Below are 23330 nucleotides of genomic sequence, written 5' to 3' on the forward strand. Positions count from 1 at the left end.
TTAGGGACCAACTTCAAAGTGCCATAAATGAATAAGATGAAGAAATCAATAAATCTTTACTTGAGTACTATATAAAGGTTGCAGTTAGATGGCAGTAATGATGCACAACGTCAGGACTTTGGTTGTAATGTAATACATATTTTATATTCTTTTTTTTTTTTACCTTTCAATATTCTTTGAACTGACATTCAAAATTAAAACCAACTGTAAAGAGAGCAACTAGGTGACAATAATGATGCACAACCTTTGGACATTATACAATAGATATTTTATATTAGATTTTCGTAAGCAAGAAACATTTAAACTGTGATTTTCTCAGTTCTATGCAGATTAGGTATGCGATAAATAGGTTAAGTAGTCGAATGATTACTCAGACCAGTCCTACAGTGTCTGGTCTGACATTTATTACTTTAACTCCTATTTATAGTTTGACACACAAAAATGGAAGAAAAGCTTTTTTACCATGGTTAACCGTGGTTTCATCTTATCCTGTTATATACAACTTCTCAGTAAATGCGTATAGAGGTATTACGAAGAAAAGCAAGCTTAAAGGAAGTAGTAGAGATCACTGGTGCCTCTGGTGAGTATATGTAGCTACTGTAGTTAGCTTGCTTGGATAATGCCATGTAACATGGACACCCTGTATATACATCATTTCTCATTAGAAATTTAAATGGAAATTAAAAAAAAAAAAAAAAACACTCTGGACACTGCATTCTCATCAGACAAAAACTTAACTTGTCACTTGCTAGCATTATTGTCATACAGTAAATTATATATATATATATATATATATATATATATATATATATATATATATATATATATATATACTCACCACTTTAACCTTATCTGAGAGAGATAAGAGGAGAATGACCAGACTGGTGTCTGAGCTGCCAGGAAGTCTATAGTAACCCAAATAAGCACTCTTTATAACCGTGGCGAGCAGAAAAGCATCTCAGCATGCACAAAACATCAACCTTGAGGTGGATGAGCTACAACAACAGAAGATCAGGTTCCACTCCTGTCAGCCAGGAACAGGAGTCTGAGGCTATCATGGGCACAGACTCACCCACACTGGACGGCTGAAGACTAGAAAAAGAGCATTTTTTTTTTTTGTAACCTTCAACTATCCAGTTTCAATGAGCCCGTGCCCATGATCAACCTGTGTCTGCATTTTATGCATTGTGCTGCTGCTACCTGATTGGCTGATTAGATAAATGTATAAATGAGCAGGTGTACAGGTGTTCCCATTAAAGTGGACAGTGTATAGTATGTCCAAAATATCCTGGACACCCTTTACAGTTGGTTTTAGTTGGTTTTGTATGTCATACGGTTCAAAAGATATTGGAATACAAGTAAGTAAAAAAAATCTCAGAAGCGTGGACTTTGAGGCTGTACATCTGACTCACAGACATGCACTGCAAGAGTTAGGAGTATTTATGATTTCATCAATCAGATCTCCTGTAAAGTAAGCTTGTTAGCCAGCTAGCTAGCATTGGCAGTGAAGACTATGAATACTACACTTGCGAATATTAGTAAATCCCTTCAGAAATCCTGTCAGTGCAGTGCAGGTTAGCTAGTTAGTGTTTACAGTGCAGATTATGAACACCTATGAACAGAAGGTCCCCTTAAGAAATCCTGTCAGGTCAGCTTATGATAGCTATTTGGTAAGGAAAAATCCACCCTGAATGACCATATGTGATTTTTCAATGATTTATTTTATGATTAAATTCGGAGTTTACGTTTTGGTTTAAACTTTTTTCATCGACATGTCAAACAGATAATGTTCCAATCTTCAACTTTCATGCTAATAGTGCTGACACCATCACACTCGTCATCTCCTAGACTGCTAACTAGCCGAGCGGCGTCTCTGGCGTAACTCAGCGTAACTGCGTCGTGTAACTGCATTGCATTCTGGACTTTTGAGTCCGGCGTTTGCTGCCTGGGCCACTTCCATGTTGGATTTTTCATTAGTATGACATGGAACGTCCTGGAAAAATGCTGAGCGAGAAACGAAGCTTCTGCTCTTTTGTTTTTAACAGCAAAATCTGACTGTTATCACTTACGTTTGAGAGTGTTGAAAACGTTTGGTCTACTAAACGCCATTTTAACTGCCCTAGAAACGTTCAGACTGGCACGCAACTAATAATTTCTCACGAAAATAAGGAAAAGACAGCACCAAACAACAAATTAGCAGCACTAAGCACATCACAAATAGTTCAGTATAAACATATTTAAAGTGTTTCAGGGTGGAGTTTTCCTTGATTTAGAAATCCGGGCAGGTTAGGTTACTGGCTAACAACGTCAATGCCAAGATGCCCAGCTATAGAGTTAAAGCCACGCCCACTCCCAGCTGCTCACTTTTCAGTAATGGGCTCAAATACACGCCCTCTGTGACCTGCGCATTAGGGTGTGTAAAAGCCGTTCTGTCACACCCTAGGTAAACACTTGTAGCACACAGGGAGTAGCGCGCGAGAGTCTGCCTTTTCCACGTCGGTTTGTTTGTGTGGTTGTAGCACCTGTTGAGATGTTGGTCTTGCGACGGCGTTTCATAAGGCTGGTTATATGGTGAGTTCTTGGGAAAATCCTGTCAGTGCGCGTCCCAGTTTATTTTCCGCAGCAGCATCTAGGGCTGGGTGTTAACAGCCAGCGTGTTAACGTAGCCGCGCGGGCACATGTCGTTCTCCGAGACGCAGTGGGAGAACTGGGCCGGGTCTCCTCCGCGTGCCAGCCTGCGCGCACTCCTCAGGCTGGCGCACTGCTCCACTAACTCCAGGCACTTGCACGCCAAGAAAAAGACGTTCTTGAACATAAAAAGTGACACGGGCATGTCGTAGAGGAACACGAGCAAGCATCTGACGGCGAGCAGAGGCGCGTCGAGCAGCACGCCGCTAAGGAACCGCGCGCACATCCAGCGGCAGCGCATCCGCGAGGCAGCGGAAAGCTCGTAGAGCCAGAGCACCGGCACGGCCAGCGCCACGAAGTACGCCGCCATCACACCGTACTTCAGGTACGCGTTGTTGGGGATCTCGTTTTGCACAAGCAGCAAATCTACGAGCGTGAAGCTGTCCAGCACGTCCACGCACGTGCTCACGAAGCAGCTCTGCGAGTGGTAGCGCGGCGCGCCGTGCGGATCCTCCACCAGCGAGTTAATGAGGCAGAAGAGCAGCGGCGCGGCGAGCAGCGCGGTGGCCTCAAAGCCGGCGGCGCCCAGCGGCACCTCGCGCGCCACCAGCTCCAGGATGGATGTCTGCAGCACGAGCGCCACCTTCGGCGCGCACGCGATCACGTAGACGAGCCACGCGAGGTGCGCGAACGCGAACTCGCCCAGGTGACAGCCGAAGAGCGAGCTCTTTTGGCGGAAGCCGCACGCTCGCTCGCGCTTGCTCCTAGCGTTGCGGACGAAGAAGATGGCCCAGCCGGAGACCACCACAAGGTCCGTGGCTATCCATGAGCACCAGTACAGGTCGGTGAACGCTATGAGGTAGAAGTCCAGGATGCCGCCCTGCAGCACGAGCAAGGCGAAGCACAGCAGCTTGTAGAAGAGGTTCTTGGCGGAACGCGGGACGAAGGGCGGCGCAGACGGCGGGAATTCGCACCCAGAGGTCATGGCGCGAGCCGCCGCGGAGGCGCTGTCCGTGCTGCCTCGGTCCGCGTTGGCGCTGGACGCGCTCGTGCTCGTGCCCCTCGTGCACGCGCCGCTGCGGAGGAGAAGCTGGCCGTTCTCCGGTGCCGAGGACACGGGGGAGTCTGGGTAGATCGCCGCTTCGGCTCGAACACAGCTGGCCACGGAGTTCGCTTTACGAATGTCCGCGATCATCGTATTCCTGCCCGCTCTGCGTCCTCGCCCGCGTTTCGGCTCCGGCCCTGCGCAGTGACAGACGCTCGGAATGGCGCAGAAATCCCGTTATGGAGCGCGTTGGAATGGACTGTGTGCGCGTCGAAAGACGTATCAATATCAGTGCTTTCTAGTCCTGTGCTCTACTTCAGAGCGTTTCCCTGCTCACACCAGACTCTCCTCTAATCACCAGCAGCTGTAGTATCAGGAGTGAACATTTCTGTCAAATGCACAGTCCTGACCACAGGGTTCGGCACACACTGATGTACAATGCTCACATATGAAAATACACACCGCCCCAATCTAAAGTTATCCACTAGGCTACCCTGTACACACCTAGTGACCACAGCTGTTTCAAACCCTATTAAAATTGTGTTGAATGCAAAAATTAGCACCCCCTCCCTTATTTTATATTATCCAATTTTAAAATTTACATACCAAAAAATAATTACAAGATGATGATGATGATAATGTGGGAATATTCTTTCATAAGACAACAACCCAAATCATACCGCAAAATAAACAGAAAATAGTTTGATTGTGGCCTTCTCGCTCACATGAAGAATGAGCAAAATATCCAGCCATGCAATCTGCAAGAATTATAAGGGTGTTCCAGGGACTTTGGGGTGAATATCAGAGAACTGAGAAGATCCAAAAGCTGTTCAGAAGATATGAAGGAAGTTGTAGGCAGTTGTAAATGAAAGGGGATGGCATGGAAGTTACTACAGAATATTTATATTACATCCAGAAAGTAACCATTTCTAAAGTAATTTACTTCACTCATAACTATTAATATTCTAAAATACATGATACTTGTGATAGTGAAAGAGGCGGGCACTGTGGTTTAGTGGTTAGCACTGTTGCCTCGCACCTCCAGGGTTGGGGGTTTAACTTCCACCTCCGCCGCGTGTGCACAGAGCCTACATGTTCTCCCTGTGCATTAGGGGGTTTCCCCAGTCCAAAGACATGCCTTGTAGGCTGACTGGCATCTCTAAATTGTCTGTAGTGCGTGAATGAGTGTGATTGTGCCCTGTGATGAGTTGGCACCCCGTCCATGGTGTCCCCTGCCTTGTGCCCCGAGTCCCTCGTGATAAGCTCCAGGGTCCCCGCAAACATTACTATAATTAATTATACATTATAATTATAAGTATCTATAAATGGATACAAAGTATGATGTGTCATTCATTAGTAAATGGTTAATGTGGGCAATTTACTGTGGTACAAGACAAATAAAACACTTCAGGGATGTGCTATTTTGGGAAATTAATCAACAGTATCACTAACTCTGCAGCAGGTTTCATTACTCCAGAAACTCTTATCGAGAACCAAATGGAGCAGAGCTAAAGCATTACAATGTTTTGTTGTGTGTGTAATCATGAAACTTAAATCTGTGAACGTACATCATTCTATACATCCAAACTTTACAACAGAAAGACAAAAAAACAAAAAAAAAAAAAAAAAAAAAGAGACAAGACCGACAAAAGTACTGTGATAATAAACTTTAATTTTCAAGTTATGTTGGATGGTTCTGGACCATAGAAAACAAGCACATATCAGTATAAACATATGCAATTTTAATTTAGTTCAACAAGAACCGAATAACAACTGGGTGTTTGTGGATTGGCTACTGACAGCCGAGCTTAATATGCAATACTGAAGCAAAACATAAACCTACAATTACTAGACAGTTAAAGTGATGAAACACTCAGCTTCATATTTGAATGCATTTAAGTCTGCTTTCGGGAGTCCAATTTCACAAAAGTATCGCTACACTCAGTTCTGAGGAGAGACTGTATTTGATACCACAGGTGGTTATAACCTGTACACTTCAGGTAGGTTAAAAACTGACCTGACTAGGCCAATTAGAGAGAATTGGAGAAGGAGAAGTAGTAAGAGAGTGAGTGAGAGAAGGGGAGAGCGTGGGGGAGAGAGGGGGGGAGAGATAGTGAGAAAGTGAGAGAGAGAGAGAGAGAAAGAGAGAGAGAGAGAGAGAGAGAGAGAACAACGTTCAGTGACATGAATTGTTTTTATAAACGTTAAGAGTGCATGTGTGCATTTGACATCAAGGAAGCTCACCACCACCACCCCAGAATCAGTGCATGAGAGGAGAGAATATACCAGAAAAGCATCACAGCCACCACCAGTTACAGTAAAGTCTTATAAAGCTGCTGTATGCTCTGAGTCCCGTTTAATCAGGACTATACCTGGGTAGATAAGTCAAACCTAGACTTCAGAATAAAACCATTAAGATTTATTAGCAATATCATTCCAATTTTTTACATGTATAACTTAGTGTCTTTTTGTCATTTTTTAAGCTTTGTCATTTTTTTTTCTATTTTTATGTTTTTCGTTTAGTACATAATGTACACACAAACACTCACAGAACTGAAGAGGTTTTCTCGAAAGGCTTTAGCACGGGTGCACAGACCTGTTCTTCCTTTTTTTTTTTTTTTTTTTTTTTAAATCTGATTTTTATATAGATAGATATATGTATAGAATAATTCATTTTACTTTGAACTGAATTCATAAGTTTAACGGCCTGCTGAAAGGCACTGCCACAACACGGAGAAATATAAGCTACTGTCCATCACTCACACAGTCTAGCTTCTAGTAAGGGGAGGGGGTGAGGAGTAATTGATGGTGGCAGGAAAGATTAGAGAGGGAGAGAGGGAAAGAAGGGAGTAACGACGGGGTGCTATAGGTAGAGCTCATAGTAATCGTCCAGCTCCTCGTGAAATAAGTCCCACTCGTCTTCAGAGTCGGTGACGTCTTCGTCGGTTCCTGCCGCCAGAAGCATAAGCAGCATCTCGCTCAGCTCAAACGTTACCATCTCCTCATCGTCGTTGTCCAAGGAGTCGCTGCTTTCCCGTTCATCGAGCAGATCCCAGAGCGGCGTGCGCCTCGAGCCCTGTGAAACAGTGTGTCAGAACATTAGATGACACGTTTTAAGACAGATGGACTATTTTACTATTTTTTCCTTTATAAGGCTGTTCGCCATTTCATGACAGGTTCCCGTTCCCTGGCAGCTACTCTATTCTTATCAGCATATCTTATGGGAATAGAGAAGAGCAGGAAATAACAGTACTACAGTACAGTGCTTCAGGAAATCTTCTGAAAGTGAATCCATACGTAGCTTTATTCTATAGACAGACATCAGCTATTAAAATATCCCCAGTGCACCCGTGCCAAAACACAGAGGAGCGCTTACACACTCTGTACAGATAACAGTGGAGACTCAATGAATCCATCAGCGATTATTTCCTCACTGATGTAAAAGCAGACAGAGAAAAGTCAAGTAAAGAGCAACGCTGAGGCTCTTCAGACGCTGATATGGATGGAAAAGTGATAACTCATTTCCCATTCTACGGTTATAATTCTTTAAAATTGGTAGAATTATTATCCATAAATAGATTAGCTTAGAAACAAAGATGAAGGCGGGGCATTCACATGCTCTCACTTGCCAGTTCAGGATAACTTAAATCAGTTAGGATAATTCCAACTAAGATAATACAGAGATGACAGAATTATTCAGGACGCTTACAGTATTTGCTCTTTGGTACTGGATGAATAGTACATTTGAAACTTTGAATCGTCCATTAGTCTGTAGGCTATAAAGAGAGGCTGCTATAGACAGTTTCCATGGTCATATTTCCATTTTGTCTCCTTTACTACATTTAAATTAAGTACAAATTAAATTTAAAAATTTGTTTTAAACAACTGGTGTTTTGGTGTAATTTAGAGGAACTGGATTGGATTTTTTTCCTTTTTAATTGTAGAGTTAAGCAGACTTTAAAATGCTACAACTGTACTTCTTTTTGGGACCACTATGATTGAGACGTGCAAATAAGATGCTAAATTCAGTTCAGGAAATTCTCTAGTTTTCAGAACTATATAACAGTAAATGTCAAAAATTTACCATCTGAGTGTTTTCTCACTCTGAAAAATGTTGCTTGGCTTGTTCTGCTAGAGGAACCCCATTAGAAGCTAAGAAGCCTTAATTATGCAAAGAACCCTTGAAGAAGCCCACTTGTAAGAATCGCCAAAGTCTTACTCTGTTCCTTGCGTTGGAGCCATTCTGCCTTCGCTGGTTTTGGGACTGAGGCTGAGGCTCCTCGAGGCGTCCATCAGGGAAGGCATGCTTGTAGAAGCAATTAGCTCCAAATGGACAAGTTCCACGGCCCTCATCAAAATATCGACAGGGCTTACTCCTGAGGATGGACACAAATCCAGCTTTACATCCCAAAAATAATAACTAACTAACTTTATTTTGAAACATAAAAAACCACCACTAATGCAATCAAAGTGTTGCTGCATTTGGTTAGAACTTTTGTTGTAATTTGGCTCTCATCCAAAAGTTTGATAAACTCTGTACCCCATGCCATCCTTGTACTTCTGAATGAGATTCTGCTTTTCCTCCTTGTCCTCCACCCAGTACTCGCTTGGGATGACAAAGTTGGACGTGATTCGACACTCTGGGCAGGACCTGAAATACGAAGAGTGTCAAGAACAAATAAGCAAGTGCAGAGCAATGGGATATCAATTACACAGCAATAAGATGCATAAGCACCAACCAACTGTACTCTTCATTTGAAAACATACTTTATGATCTTGCTCTCAAACTGCTTGGCACTCCTCCACTTGCGGATGCATTTGAGGCAGTAGCAGTGGTTGCAGTTGGAGAGGATGCCGAAGCGACGCTCGCTGGGATTGGCCTTCTCGAACACCACCTCCATGCACACGCCACACATCATGTCTTTACTGCGCTGGATAGCGAACGAGATCTCCATGTCCTTCTCATGGGCCTCGATGCACGCCTGTCACGCACAACAGCACAGCACGCTCTTCAGACTGAACTGAATGGTGTTAATTAGTGGCGCTGCTTACAAATCATATTTATTAGCTAACCCTCCAGGCAAGTAAAAGCTCCAGTGTGTTGCCCAGTCTTAGGCTGCCTAACTGACTAGCCTAAAAGAGGTAGTAATGTAACATAATAACGTACTGTGAGCTAGCTTCTTAAGTTCATTAATACAGACTAAGAGTAACAAACCAGTACACGATCATGTGGCACATTGGGTTCGCACCCTTGACAAAACGTCACCAAGTCGTTGGCGAATATTTGGGTTATAAACTGATGTTCTGTCCTAACATTGCGTGTCAAAGATTCAAGTCTTGCTAACGTCCTTATTTTCTTTCAACATGTTTAACTGCATGTCGTGCTAGCAGGGGTGTTAAATGACAGCTTTGTGCCAAATTTTATATTTCTCGCTTTCCACATACTGATGTTCTTGATTCTGAAAAGACCATCTGTCAGACGTACACACTAATGAATCCACTTAGTAAAAATCATTCTACCATCAGCCAGGATCAGGCCTCAGCTGATGTGTGTAGTGCAGCAGGCGGTGGGATTTGGAACAAGTAGCTTCGCATTAGCGTGAACCACGTTACATCTAAAACATACACAGCTAATGAAAAATTTTGTTTATCAAATGTCAAGTCGAGGGTTTTGTTGCTTTCTCTGGTTGTTGAACTTACACAGGGCAAGAAGGAATAAAAAAAACTACCAGCCCGGACACAGGATCTGCTCGTCTCGGGCTTTCATGCTACTAATTTGTCCTCTGCTATCTCTCCTAAAACAAAATATTCTCGGTCCGATGTTGCTCATCACAAAAGGTATGAACATTAATTAAAAATCCGAGTCATTTTAAAAGCACACTCACTCTGATGTGCTGAGAGCGCTGAGCAGTGTCGGACGGATGGAGCGCCTGCAGGCCGCACATGTCGCACACGTCCCCGTGCAGATAGGCACAGTTGAGGCCGTAGCGGCACTCACCAACAGCTGCATACGGGCACAGCTGCTTCTTCAGCTCCTTGTTGGTTTGTTCCTTTTCATACTCATCCTCGATGAGAGGCCCTGGACAATCCACAATCACAGGATCTGCTGAGAGTACAGAGGAAGGAGGAGAAAGTCCAGGTGGAACAAAAAAAAAAAATAATTAAAATGTAGGACAATTTCTTTTGCAAGTATCTGGAATATAAAGCGCTATGCTATGATGATTTGATTCTAACAATCACAGTGTTAGAGCATCCAAAAACATTAGCAGCCTTTGTGACACTGTAAATTATTTAATTATTTAACTCAAAAATTTCACTTGTCACAGACATCTGTTGCAGTTAAATGTCTCAAATTCTGTAATTAAGGAATAAAACAAGACAGGGTGTGGTGTTAATCAGCAACAGGGTGGAGCGATGCAGCACGACATGAAGCAGAGTTACTGCTACCACACTGGAGCTGATCATTTTCCAATAACAGCACATCTCAAAGATTTACTCTTCTTCTACCACAACAGATTTCTGACACATCATGCTTTTTTAAATCACCTTATAGTTATGTTTAATGTTGTGGAACATGCCTGTTATCACTCCTGTTTTAACAACTCACCAGTTCCCACCAAAAAATGGCAGCTGTATTTGTTACCAAGAAACTGCAATGCGCAAAGATCTCCATCCTGAAAACTTTCCTGTGTCTGAAAACTTTGTTATGATCCATTACTGTGTAAGATGATACTACAGACACGATGGCGCATTAGAATGAGCACATTAATATAAACCAGTGATTTGTCTTGCAGACAGAAGTACGGTCAGAGCTGCTGTTATAGAGGTTTCAACACTTTCTGACCAATCAGAATTCGAGAATTCGACAGAGCTGTGGTACAAGTGTAAAATAACACCTAATTTTGTCAATCAGTAAACAAGATTATTCGATCACAAGAAAACGCAGCATTTTAACCTAGACAAGGTTGGATGCCAAAGATCACAAGCTATTCAATCCAATCTGCTGACAAAAAACTAATCAAAGAGAAAATTTTTATGTGTGATTGAGCCAAAAGCACACACTGAGATCAAAACCATTTCACTAAGAGGCCAGTGAATGCATACTGAAACCACAATAACCAGCAGTGTGTGTGAGGGCCACGAACCCAGCAGGCAGGATTCCCTAAATGACAACAAAATAAGCAAATCATGTGGTGTGTGAAAAGAAACCAGTGAGTCATATATGGGACAAGACATGAGTGAATGCTTCAGAAACTGAAAGGTTTAGGCAAATTTCAGTGCTCCTGAACACAGACTATGAGCTGAGGGCAGTAAGAACGCTTACAGCAACCAACACGGCCGAGTGTGTGATGCATCAGAGTTACTAGCTTACACACACTGGAGACCCAATTAGTGAAAAGAAGCAGTTGTAGTAAAAAGTGGAGACCTTTATGACAACTGCTACTACACTAACGCTATTGTTATTCCTAGCAATTGTTCAACTTGATATATATAACAAGGGTGAGTGAAAAGAAAACCTAAAATAGAATCAAATCAATTTTTTTCCTTGTTACATGTTGGGACACTTGCAGTGAACCACATAGAAATGATGGGGAAACAAATGAGACACTTTTGTGACACCTATTTTCCATAAACAATGCAAAATAAAAAAAAAATATTTAAGGTATATTTGACTCATCCTCATACAATAATGGACATGAAAACTAGATGATAATTAGTCATGTCTAATTTACAGAATTACCTTGAAACAGAGCTCGGGGGAACGTGAACAGCTGTGAAACACAGCATTTATGAGGAAATGCTTTATTGTTATCTCCAGTTGAGCTCTCACCAGAGCACAGTGCTCTGCAGCTTCACTGGTATAATCACAATTCTCAAAGCCTCAGAACTCATATTCCTCATTTGGGTAGGAAAGCTCATTTCAGACCATTAGTAAGCTGTATGAGTACAAGGGGAAATTATCTATGCAAAGTAAAGATCTCGGTATACTTTTATAAAAAGAAAGTCCACCAGGGTTATGAGAAACCGAAACCACTTCCATAAGCTTACACGTTCGTCTGTTCTTTGCAGTTTCGTTTTGGCTGTAGTTTCTGAATGCCCCAGTGGTGATGTTGATGTTGATCTGGAGTTCACAGTGCTGCCATGCGTGCGACACGAAAACAGAAGCCTCTGCACAATGTTTCCATTTGTTTGTTGTCTCAACAATTACATAAATTTCTTAGTCCAGACCACACAACTGTTGTCCCCGCAAGAATTATTTTATATATATATATATATATATATATATATATATATATATATATATATTATATATGCGCCACTTACCTTTCCTCAAATTCCACTAACTGACATGGTGATGTAGTAGCCAACAAATCAAAGATCACCAAAAAGTATCCACTCACCCCTTCCGCAGTAGGGCTGGCCTGGCACAAACTCGGCGGCATTGACCCAGTCCACTCCCCCGGAGCTGTGGGGCCTTTCCCGGGCTTTGGACATGCCAGCTGGCCCACTGGGCATGGACCCAGAGTCACCAGCAAGGGTGAGGGGGGCAGCGGGAAGCAGCACCGAGGGCATGGGGCCAGGGAGCTCCTCTTGCTTGGCTGGTTTGGTGTGTTCATACCTATAACAAATGTTAAGTAAACATCAGGCTATAGTTTGCATGCTTTAAACAAACATGAAATATGACAGAGGAAACAAGGTCACAATCATGTGACAGGAACAAGCGTCTGCCAGGGATTTACATTAAACAATCAGGAGAACGCATGACTCTTACGGTACTGTGTGTATGTGATGGTCATATAATTGAGCTGAAGAAGAATAGGAAGCCATTTCGAGTGTGTTCACTGCCCATTTCCACCACCTCTTATTCAAACAAGCTTTGTGCATCACTAAAAAGCAAATTGTTGGAAATGGGAAAGGATAATGCACAATGAATAAAGCTACTGCCTTTGTACAACTATTTATGAAGAAAGTTTACTCATTCGTTTATCTTTAGTAATCGCTTTAACCTGGTCAGGGTTGTGGTGGATTGAGAGCCTGTCCCGGGACACTGGGCATGAGGCACCGGTCCATCACAGGGCACCATGCACACGTTCACGTCTAGTGGCAATCTGGAGTAACTAATTCACCTCCACCTACCAAGCATGCTGTATGTAGATCAGACCTGGAATCACCTGTACAGGAGTGTGCACTAATGTTCCTCACATGCTACTGAAGGAAAAAGAACAGCCATTTATACATAGCTGCTGCTGCCACAACTACTAACAGCAGATCGCTCTGTGCACATTCACACAGTGTGGATTATATAAAACAGACTCGTACAGGAAGCCGGTCAGTTTAAGTGTACATTTAAACAGCTCAGTCGGAGTCTACATTTAAAAGTGTCCAATAGTGGTGGAAAATGCAAAACTGAATAAAAGTCATAGCCAAGCATGGAGATCGCATATGATTATTATCTGCAAAAATATTTAGCTGTAGTTTGAGACACCAAAACCTCAGCTTGGCCAATTTACCCAATGCAGAGTGGCTTAAGCTGTGCAGTCGCATGTGTGTATAAAATATGCAGCTAGACCCTTCTCGCTGCATGAACCTGACGTTTTTATATTCTTTAGCAGCAATTTCTCGATGTTCTGTGCTCATTATAGCACCACATGCCAGGTGACTCAACCTAAAACACAACCAAGACCCGGAATGCCCCAGTGTACCTCGCTTACCCATAAACCCCTACACTGCATCAGATACACAAACGCTTCCACACAGAAGCACAAGTACGCCTTCGGTGTGTTTTCCCCACAGACTGATTAAATAATGCAACTTTCTCATTTAACAAGTTGCAGCTTTAGCAACAACTCAGCGCACATGGAGGAGACGGACAGGAGGAAATTTATTTTTACGCTGCCAAAGAAATCACCAAGTGAATGAATTGACGCAAATTGGTCAATTCACAAACAGCCATAATAAAGGCACAGGCAGTCTGATGGTTTATCAGATAACTATTACTTCCTTTATATTAATTTTTAAACTAAAAATTTCAATAAAATAAAGAGCCAACAAGCTAACACCAAAATCTTCACAAGAGATGAGACACAGGAAGCTGCAGGAAATAGCAAACTGGATTTACTGGGTATAAAGTGCTGCAGGAGATGCTGCAATAATTTGATCCTAAACACACAAACTCTAAATGTGAAATGCTGGTGCACTGTAACCAACGTCTCAATATTTGGATTCATACTGTTGATTTTAAAGCTGAGAGAGAGAGAGGGAGAGAGAGAGAGAAACTTGAGATTATGTTTCAGAAATATCAGAGGCTTATAACCCTTAGTCTACAGAGTTAACCACAGGCTAAGAGTGGCACTGTTTGCTCAAGGATAGGACCAAAGACTGTTTTACACTGCAGGAAATGAGTTTATTTATTTATATCTCAGGGAGTTTCTCCTCGCCACCATCTCCTCTGGCTTGCTCATTAGGGATAAATTTATAAAATGTATAAATTTAAACTGTATATCCTGAATTTATATTATTCTGTAAAGCTGCTTTGTGACCATGTCCATTGTTAAAAGTGCTATATAAATAAAACAGAACTGAACTGAATTATTTAAACACAGTCAGCTGATCATACAGACAGCGGTTAATTTTACGTTTGCATCAAGCCGGTATTGCGACACTTCCTCTTTGAGTGTCCCAAGAGGTCATAATGTCATAGTTAGTGACGGACACATCTGGGCGGAATAAAATTCAGGAGCAACAAGAAGGAGCAAAAAAAAAAAAAAAAAGAAATTGGGAGATTTTTCACTACTCCAGATGTAACATTCTGAAAAAAACATTTCTGCTCCACTGTGAATGAGGACTATTAGATTAGATGAGATTAGATTCAGCTACATTCCAAGCTGCATGCTGTCAGTGAACTGTGATAGTCATGCATGAACAGGCTTCTGAACCATGCCTATCGGGCAAACAACAACAACTGCTGCATGATTTTATGCACACAAGACATCACTGCATCTTATAGCGCTTTTCCACCAGACGGTGCATCATGTCTCGGGAAACTGCCCGGAATTCTCCATGTTAACACGCCAGCCATAAGTACTGAACTTTCTTACCGTTCTTTCACAGGTACTATCTGAGCCAAGCGGGGATGTACGGCTGGCGTTCAGTGCAGACGACTGATTGGTCCTGTCGTGTCTCAACCGGCACAAAAATCTTGAGTGATGAGTATCAACTTCATCAAAGATCATCACAGTTTTAAATTTTATGCTTCAGCTTTGCGTTTATTTATTCACCCACAAGAAAATTTCCTTATTGCCATGTAGCTTCATCTTACATTCCTTCCACGTGATCCAGGTGAAACCTGACATTCTCATTTGCTAAATCCCCCATGGCTTCCTATACACTCTCTTTGTGCCCTAAATAGGATATAACAGGACGGAGCCGAACACCCGACCTAGTGACCTCATCCATAACGTAAAGACTTTTGAGATTCAGCCACAGATGCAAATCTTCTTGTGGTCTTTTTTTGAGATCTGCACATAAACAGCTTCATATTTTCACTCAAGATTAAAATTTTAGGTTGGGTGTATTTCACTTAATTAAGTGAGCGCTTGCTCGTTTATTTACTAAAGATTAAAGTGTTGTTGTGTTTGTGTTTGGGCGTACACACTTACAGTAAAACACATCTGCTGTTTCCCGTGCTTACTAGTTAACATCAAATGAGGGACGCCGGGTTTCATTTAAGGGTTTTATAATAAAACCTATCAAGTCACCACACATTAACCTCCAGAGAAACTCCTCCTGCGTGCACGGGTAGTGTTATATGATACGGATAGCCTTGAGTTTGGATTTGTTGTGGAGCTGTGTTGAGCAGAAGCGCTATTAGAGAAGTTCGAATTTAGCAGCACAACAGCTGGGGGAGGAAATGTTCTCACACGCTCACAGTGGCATGGAATATCATGATGCTACTGCACTGGTCAACACTATAGTGGGGGGAAAAAAAAAAAGTCTACGATAAGAAATTTATTGGACATGAAACTCTGACAATGCAGGGGTTAGACAGAAGTGTGCCAACGGATCATCTTTACTTTAATAATAGCCTTTAATGCTAGTTCAGCGTTAGCTCTTTCTGTCAGGATGTACTGATAGCGACACTGGCGTCATGTATCGGTCCGATACCATGCTCATTTACCTACATATGATTCAACATGACCGTATGTGACATGAGCCTAGTGTACACTGTCATGCTGATAAACAGACGACACCAAAAGACAGATCTGGATGCATTTCACAATTAATGATAATCAAATATCAAGAGGAGGTACTACATAAGCATCTTCCTACAATAAAACCTACCTGAGAAAACATCTTAAACATCATTACCACCTCAAAACTCATCATGAGGAGTTCACTGCCAGCAGCAAACTCGGGTGAGGTAAGGGGGGAACATGGCTATTGACAATGCAGGGTGAGGGAAAATAACAGCAGTGTGCTGTTCTAGACGAATAACTATTATTGCTCACTGACACGTGAAGAGGGATTCTGAGACAAAGAAGACAATAAAATATAAAATCCTAGTAGCCTATCGGCACTGACGAGTACGAATAACGTACTCAGTCAGTGTGGGGGGGGAGAAGAAGAAAAAAATAAATAAATAAAATAAAAAAGGCATCCCTAGAAAGCTGCGGTCACATATCCGACTAGAGAAAGACAAAATGCTTTCTCAAGCAACAATATGGAGAATGTAGGCTAAGAGGAAACGACATTATGAAATGCGCAAGCTGACAACACCATCACCACCACCGGCCTAACCAGCAAAACACACACACACGATGCTTCCTCTTAGAACAAAATATTTCCCTTGAATTTTTTATGAAACTCTAGCTGATGTAGAGAGAGGAGTGTAAAAATAAATGACATGCTGGTATTAAAAGCTACTGCGTCGGGGTGCAGCAGCAGCAGCAGCAGCAGTGCTGAAGAGAGGGGAGGGGAACGTGAACACGAACACACAGACACAGAGCATGGATGCGTTAACACATCGGGGTTATGTAATTGTGATGCAGACTGCAGTATGCTCTGCTCTGCTCTGTCTGGCCCCCAGGGTATAAAGGGGAAGAGAAGTGGGGGTGAGACAGACACAGGAAAGAAAAAAAGAAAAAAGAAAAAAAAAAAAAGAAAGAAAAAAAAGAGACAAGAGACGATATAAAAGCAGACTTCATCCGTAATGAAGTAATGCATGCAAGGTTTCTATGGGCCTTTAATGAAAGCTAGAGGACTCCCTCCCACTGCATGTGCATCTCACACACAGAGCCTGGTGGAGAAATGCCTGCTTTCTTACCATGACAACAAAGCCCTGTCACATACATCCAGACGCTGCTATCTGCGCAGAGCCCAAACACAAACTCCACGACCTCGAGGAGGAGGAGGAGGAGGAGGAGGAGGAGGAGGAGGAGCGAGCGCGTGAGAGAGAAAGAGAATGGACTGACGTCGCATGACGCTGTCACCGAGCAGGCCGCCGCACACAAAGGCATTCCCATGCTGCAGCGGTTACTATGGGGATGCACTTGACCGCAGACGGATACGACACAAACACAGCCGACGCCGTCTGGCTAGCAGCTTTACTCACACTCCAGCTATCAGTTCGGGTTCAATGCAGTCATGTGACAAGATCCATTTAGTCACAGAATGAATTTCCGGTACACGTACAGTCACCGGGTATGATCTACACAGCGGACACGCCTCCAGCCAAACCCTGTCTCTGAGAATTAGTTAAACATCCATCCACTTCACCATGGTCGACTTGCTTTTAATGATAAACAGTCTGTGTACCATGTATCTAAGCACCACAGTGTTGACAACCAAGCCCCGAATCACTGAACATTCCAAGATATAAGCTATCATCTGGATTAAAGAGTCATCCAAAACACATAACACACACACACACACACACACACACACACGAGTGGCAGAGAACTGCTACGTAAAGCAGCAGCTTCATTTAGAGTAAGCTACAGAGCAGAGGATCTCAGAGCTCTTTCATCCAGAGACCCGTTTATCTGTAAAATAAATTTCACAAACCCACTCAGTACATATTAATATTAGACTAATGTGAATATTAGGCTTAGTATTTAAACGTACGTACAATAATGTTTTGCTATTTATTGGAACCATAGAGCATTTTATTCAGTCGACAGAACACACCAGGTCCAAGCTGACATTACAGCCATTACAGCCATTCTGAAGTATTAATGTTTGGATTAAACCCTTTGAAGGGACCAAACAAACTGGCTAATAACTCTAAAAATCAATATTTAGATATAATATCTTTGATAATAATGGGTTGTGATTTCCATCATTTAAAAATAAAATAAAATAAAAAGCACCACCCCTGAGCTATGCTTCATGAACCCCACTCTGAAAGTCTCCCAAAATCACTGACACGACACTCATCCTCGAAATACATGCTGAGAGTAAAAACAGGTGAGAGAAGTACACACACCTAACCTTCCCAGGGGAGCGACAGGAAACTAAAACACACTCATGCTTGTTCCCGTGACGTGTGTTTGTCATTTGTACAAATAATAACAATAATAATAATAATAATAATAATAATAATAATAATAATACAATTCTGTATTAAAAAGTACATGTTATAAACACGTTAAAAACGTCTTGATCTAGCACTAATACACCCGACGTGTGTGACCTAAAGAAGTTCTCACCTGCAGCGGTCTCCAAACGCGCAGCATCCTTTCTGAAAGAACTTGCAGATCATGGCTGGCTTGCTGCTGCTTTGGTCATGCGAGTATCGACAGTTGTCCCCCTCTTTGCAAAGACCGTGCATGAAATACCTTGAAATGAAACAACAGACACCGTGTTTGAGATACTGTTTAATACACCAAAACATACTTTTATCACTTTGCCTCAAACTGGTTTTACACGGCGTGACTACAGTTGTCTTTTAAGTTTATTACTTGTCACGAGTAATAAATGTCACGACAAAATCTATAACAGGCGACGCCATAACGCACGTTCTCCAGGTCAGATTATACTGTGAAGAAAATCACTGCTCTGCTTCTGTCGTCCATCAGCGTGATCCTGGCTCCTTCAGAAAATGTGTTCGTGTAAAAAGAAATACGTACGAGGTGAGCTTGAGGTCATTTTTTCCTGTTTTCTTTAGGCTTTGTCATGGCCACTGTATCTGTAGCCGTCAACTCACAGCTAAAGAATTATATCATGATCATTAATCATACAATGTAGCCCTGGCTTTTTAATACGAGAGTGCCGGTATTGTCTTTCTGCACCACCGTGCATTTTGTCTCCGTTATACGTTTGGAACGACAAAAATCTACTTGATCTGAGTTTTACTCTGTGGTGGAAATCTCTTCGATCTGACCGTTCTCGTTCATGTTGCAGGGTCATTTATCAGACACGTATCCAGTCTATGAGCACATACGAAAGTGGTGCAGGTCTGATATGAAAAGATATGAATTCTGTTATGAAAAATTTTGATTTTTGTGGCAGAAAATTTGGATTTTGTGCCGCTTCAGCATGGTGATGTGAACCTAGCTGGTTTAAATGAAGCAAGGACGCAGCACTCGATAGAGCATTGAGTGCTTTCATATTTATCCGTTTTTTTTTTTTTTATAAACGATTTGATGTGCTGCGTTCACACATTTTTGAAAAATGATCACATACTTTTAAATAAAACACTTCACAAACAGTGACTAAACAGTGATTACACTGTGGTGCTGGAGCAATAATGACTATTAGATTTATGAATACACTTCTGTAAGATCAACAATTATACAGTTCGATTAGATGTTTCCTGATAACGATGAACTTAAAATAATCTGCCATTTCTTTGTAAATCTCATTGTGTCCACTGGTGTGTGTGTGTGTGTGTGTGTGTGTGTGTGTGTTAAACAATGGTATCTTGCTGAAGCTGTAATAAACTTAGTGAGGCTCAGACACTGATGATGACCACCAACCCGGTTATAACCCAATATATATAAAACCCCATATACATAGTCCAATATACAGCCCAACACATAACTCAGTATATAACCCAATATATATAAAACCCAATATACAGCCCAATACATGACCCAATATATAACCCAATACATAACTCCATAGCCTAATATATAACCCAATACACAACCCAATATATAACCCAATAGCCTAATATATAACCCAGTACACGGCCCAATATACAGCCCAGCATATAACCCAATACATACCCCAATATATAACCCAATACCCTAACATATAACCCAATACACAACCCAATATATAACCCAATAGCCTAATATATAACCCAATACACAACCCAATATATAACCCAATAGCCTAATATATAACCCAGTACACGACCCAATATACAGCCCAGCATATAACCCAATACATACCCCAATATATAACCCAATACCCTAACATATAACCCAATACACAACCCAATATATAACCCAATACATAACTCCATAGCCTAATATATAACCCAATACATAACTCCATAGCCTAATATATAACCCAGTACACGACCCAATATACAGCCCAGCATATAACCCAATACATAACTCCATAGCCTAATATATAACCCAATACATAGCCCAATATATAACCCAATAGCCTAACATATAACCCAGTACATACCCCAATGTACAGCCCAGTATATAACAGTATATATACACATGTCTGCCGGTCAGACTGACAGTGAAGGTGAATTTGGTCGAGTGTGTTTCCGGAAAGTGGGTTAATTTGCTGAGAGAGTGTGTGTATGTGTTGTTTACTCCTGAAGCGCTGCTCGCTATCGAGTATCACAACAAACCCAGTAGCTAGCGTTAATAGTTACTCCTCCAGCGCACAGCTTCAGCCGCTAAACGCCGACCTGCCCGCACACAAAACACCACGGAGTTACCTTAAAACACGGACTACCCCTTCGTCGTTAATCTGGACTTACCTGCAGGTAACGTGTTTGGTCCAGCCTCCCGTTGTTGTCGCCGGAGCTGCGGTAGACGCTACCGCCGCCGCCGCTGCCTCCGCCATTGCTGTTTATGTTCAAGTGCAGCAGCACCCGGATCTTCCGGCGAGCCTGAGATCCGCTTCGGCCATTTTCGGAAAACCGAAGCCGAGCAGTCACTTCTTCCGATCGCCACTAGAGGGCGCGCGAGCGCTATTATATAAACGGTATAAAAGTCTGACACAAAGGTCAAACGTAAACTCCACTTTGAAATTTATTAAATATGTTTCTGTAGAAATATTTGTGATGTGTTTAGTGATTCTTGTGCAAATTTGTCGGTTGGTGCCGTATTTCCGTTATTCCTGTGAGCAGTTAGCGGTTGTGACGTCACAGCGCGCTTCAGTGGAAAGTAGCTAAAGCCTGCTCGAGCAGTCGCTAGGTGGCGTCATGCGCTAATTAGCATATTTATGACGTAATCGCGTCGTGTTTGTATTATTCTGCCTAGTGTCAGCCTGTGGTTCTCTCCTACTCTCTGCACTCACATACTGTATTTTAATAAAGCCGAATTCCCAATAAAGCTGTTCACATTGACATATTTTTCTGTTTCTGTTGTCAGGCAACAGAACGAGTATTAAGCAGTGACTGAAATGCGGTTCATTAAGACTACGTTAACTAGCAGTCACTTCCAAGCCGTTTCCAAGCTGCTGCTCTGCACTGCTAAAATCCTGAGTTTATAAAATCACCGCACGCATGAGTTGAAGACAAATGGCTGTGCTGTGCTTTCAGCTATATTTACGTGTAAAATGATCACTCAGAGAGAGATTCAGAAGCGACAGAATGTCTTTCTTATTTTTTCTTTCACACTGAATATGTCACTCTGCCACTCACTGAACAGAGCAGACGCAGAGAGAGGTGTGTCTGCGGCAGGAAGGCAAGACTTCGCGCTCACAGGCACTACTGGCAACTCTCTCCTGCTGAAAGTAGCTAAGGTTTGTCCAAAAAAAGTCGCTACATTTGTCGCTAGGTGCATTTTTGAAGAAAAAAAAGTCGCTAAATCTAGCAACAAAGTCACTAAGTTGCAACAATGGTCACAGGGGGACCTTGCTAGCACAGTTACACTGGTGGTTGTTCGACTAGCATCGCAAATATACTTCACTTTCGTCCACTAGAGGGCAGAGCCAAAACATCCCTCTCTATCTGGTTTCCAAGTCGAACTGTAATGTTTAGCAAGTTCACACACAGTGATTTTAAACGCCCTGACGAGCTCCGTTTCTCTTTATAACTTTCTGCCGCGGGTGTAACTGAAGGCATGATCTGCGTCTCAGATCAAAACCCCTCACTGTACATTCAGAAGTATTTACTAATCTAGAAAATCCAGAAGACTGCTACTCAAAACAGACCTTTCAGCAGACCGTTTTTAAAATTAGAACACTAACTGTAATACCGTTAGTGTTAGTACTGAATAAAGGTCTAAAACAGTACATGAGTGTGTGATTTGAGACATGATGCTAGTTTGTTTATTCAGTTAAGGCCACAGTGTCACACGCCACTACACTGCCTCCACCGTTTACATCAGTACTGACCCACACATCAGTCTAGTTCACATCACATTCATTTCTCAGGACGGGCACAAAAGATGCACCAAACGACCACGACGGACCACGCATCTTGTGTACACGTACACACAGCAAATATAAATCAGTCTTAAGTGGTAATTCTCAGGTCAGAACAACAAAGTGGAAAAAAAGACATGGACATCTCCTTGTTCATTAGAGAGCTAACTGTGATGTTTCACATTCACATGAAATTATATAATAAGCTCACAAAAATCACATTATACACCCACACCTGCTCTTTTTTGTAGATTCTCCTTAACATGTCATTTGAAAGCTAAAAATAATAGATGTAGAACATTGTTTAACATGCTCAAGATGCTACTAAAATAGCCTGGGAACATCCTTACATAGACACAACACACACCCAAAAAGTGGAAGAAAAACTGAAAACAAATGTCTGAGAAATTCAGAAAAAAATCCAAAACAACCAGCAGGAAACCTGAGAAATGTCCTTACAGAGTAAATATATATCATATTCAGAAATATTTTATGCCTTCTTAACATACACTTTTTGAACTTTTTTTTGTCACTTTTGGTAATCATTTCAAAGAAAGCAAACTCTGGCACACAGCCGTAGCAGCACTGCTTAATGAGTAAATCCCAAATCTGCACCACAGTAGCAGCGGTCAGACAGTCTGAGGGTTTGTGCTGCACGTCGTTTCAAAAGGTTATATAAAAGCTAATGTTAATGTGCTCATGTTTAATGTCAGGTACAGTTGAGGTCAAAAGTTTACACCCCCCCTTTCAGAATCTGCAAAATGTTTATTATTTTACCAAAATAATAGGGATCATACAAAATGCATGTTATTGTTTATTTAGTGCTGACCTGAATAAGATATTTCACATAAAAGATGTTTACATATCGTCCACAAGAGAAAATAATAGTTGAATTTATAAAAATGACCCCGTTCAAAAGTTTACATCCCCTTGATTCTTAATACTGTGTTGTTACCTGAATGATCCACAGCTGTGTTTTTTTGTTTACTGATAGTTGTTCATGAGGCCCTTGTTTGTCCTGAACAGTTAAACTGCCTGCTGTTCTTCAGAAAAATCCTTCAGCTCCCACAAATTCTTTGGTTTTCCAGCATTTTTT

The 23330-nt window shown here is 41.9% G+C and overlaps 2 protein-coding genes across 3 annotated transcripts; both read right to left on the reverse strand.

Moving 5' to 3' along the window:
* Positions 1-841: 841 nt before the first annotated feature.
* On the reverse strand, positions 842-4042 carry tmem121b (transmembrane protein 121B). Its single transcript, XM_026923419.3, has one exon. The coding sequence runs from the start codon at positions 3821-3823 to the stop codon at positions 2630-2632; it is 1194 nt and encodes a 397-aa protein (XP_026779220.1). The 5' UTR covers positions 3824-4042; the 3' UTR covers positions 842-2629.
* A 2230-nt stretch (positions 4043-6272) lies between these two features.
* mkrn1 (makorin, ring finger protein, 1) lies at positions 6273-20777 on the reverse strand. 2 transcript variants are annotated; one of them, XM_026923824.3, is made up of 8 exons: positions 20622-20777; positions 18382-18510; positions 12076-12293; positions 9559-9776; positions 8441-8655; positions 8214-8324; positions 7893-8049; positions 6273-6749 (listed from the first exon to the last, which is right to left on the reverse strand). In XM_026923824.3, the coding sequence occupies exons 1-8, from the start codon at positions 20705-20707 to the stop codon at positions 6537-6539; spliced, it is 1347 nt and encodes a 448-aa protein (XP_026779625.1). In that variant the 5' UTR covers positions 20708-20777; the 3' UTR covers positions 6273-6536. The 2 variants fall into 2 exon arrangements, with proteins under 2 accessions (XP_026779625.1, XP_026779624.1); XM_026923823.3 differs by having other exon boundaries at positions 9559-9779.
* Between the last annotated feature and the right edge of the window lie 2553 nt (positions 20778-23330).

This window comes from Pangasianodon hypophthalmus, chromosome 18 (assembly GCF_027358585.1).
Source record: "Pangasianodon hypophthalmus isolate fPanHyp1 chromosome 18, fPanHyp1.pri, whole genome shotgun sequence".
NCBI lineage: Eukaryota > Metazoa > Chordata > Actinopteri > Siluriformes > Pangasiidae > Pangasianodon > Pangasianodon hypophthalmus.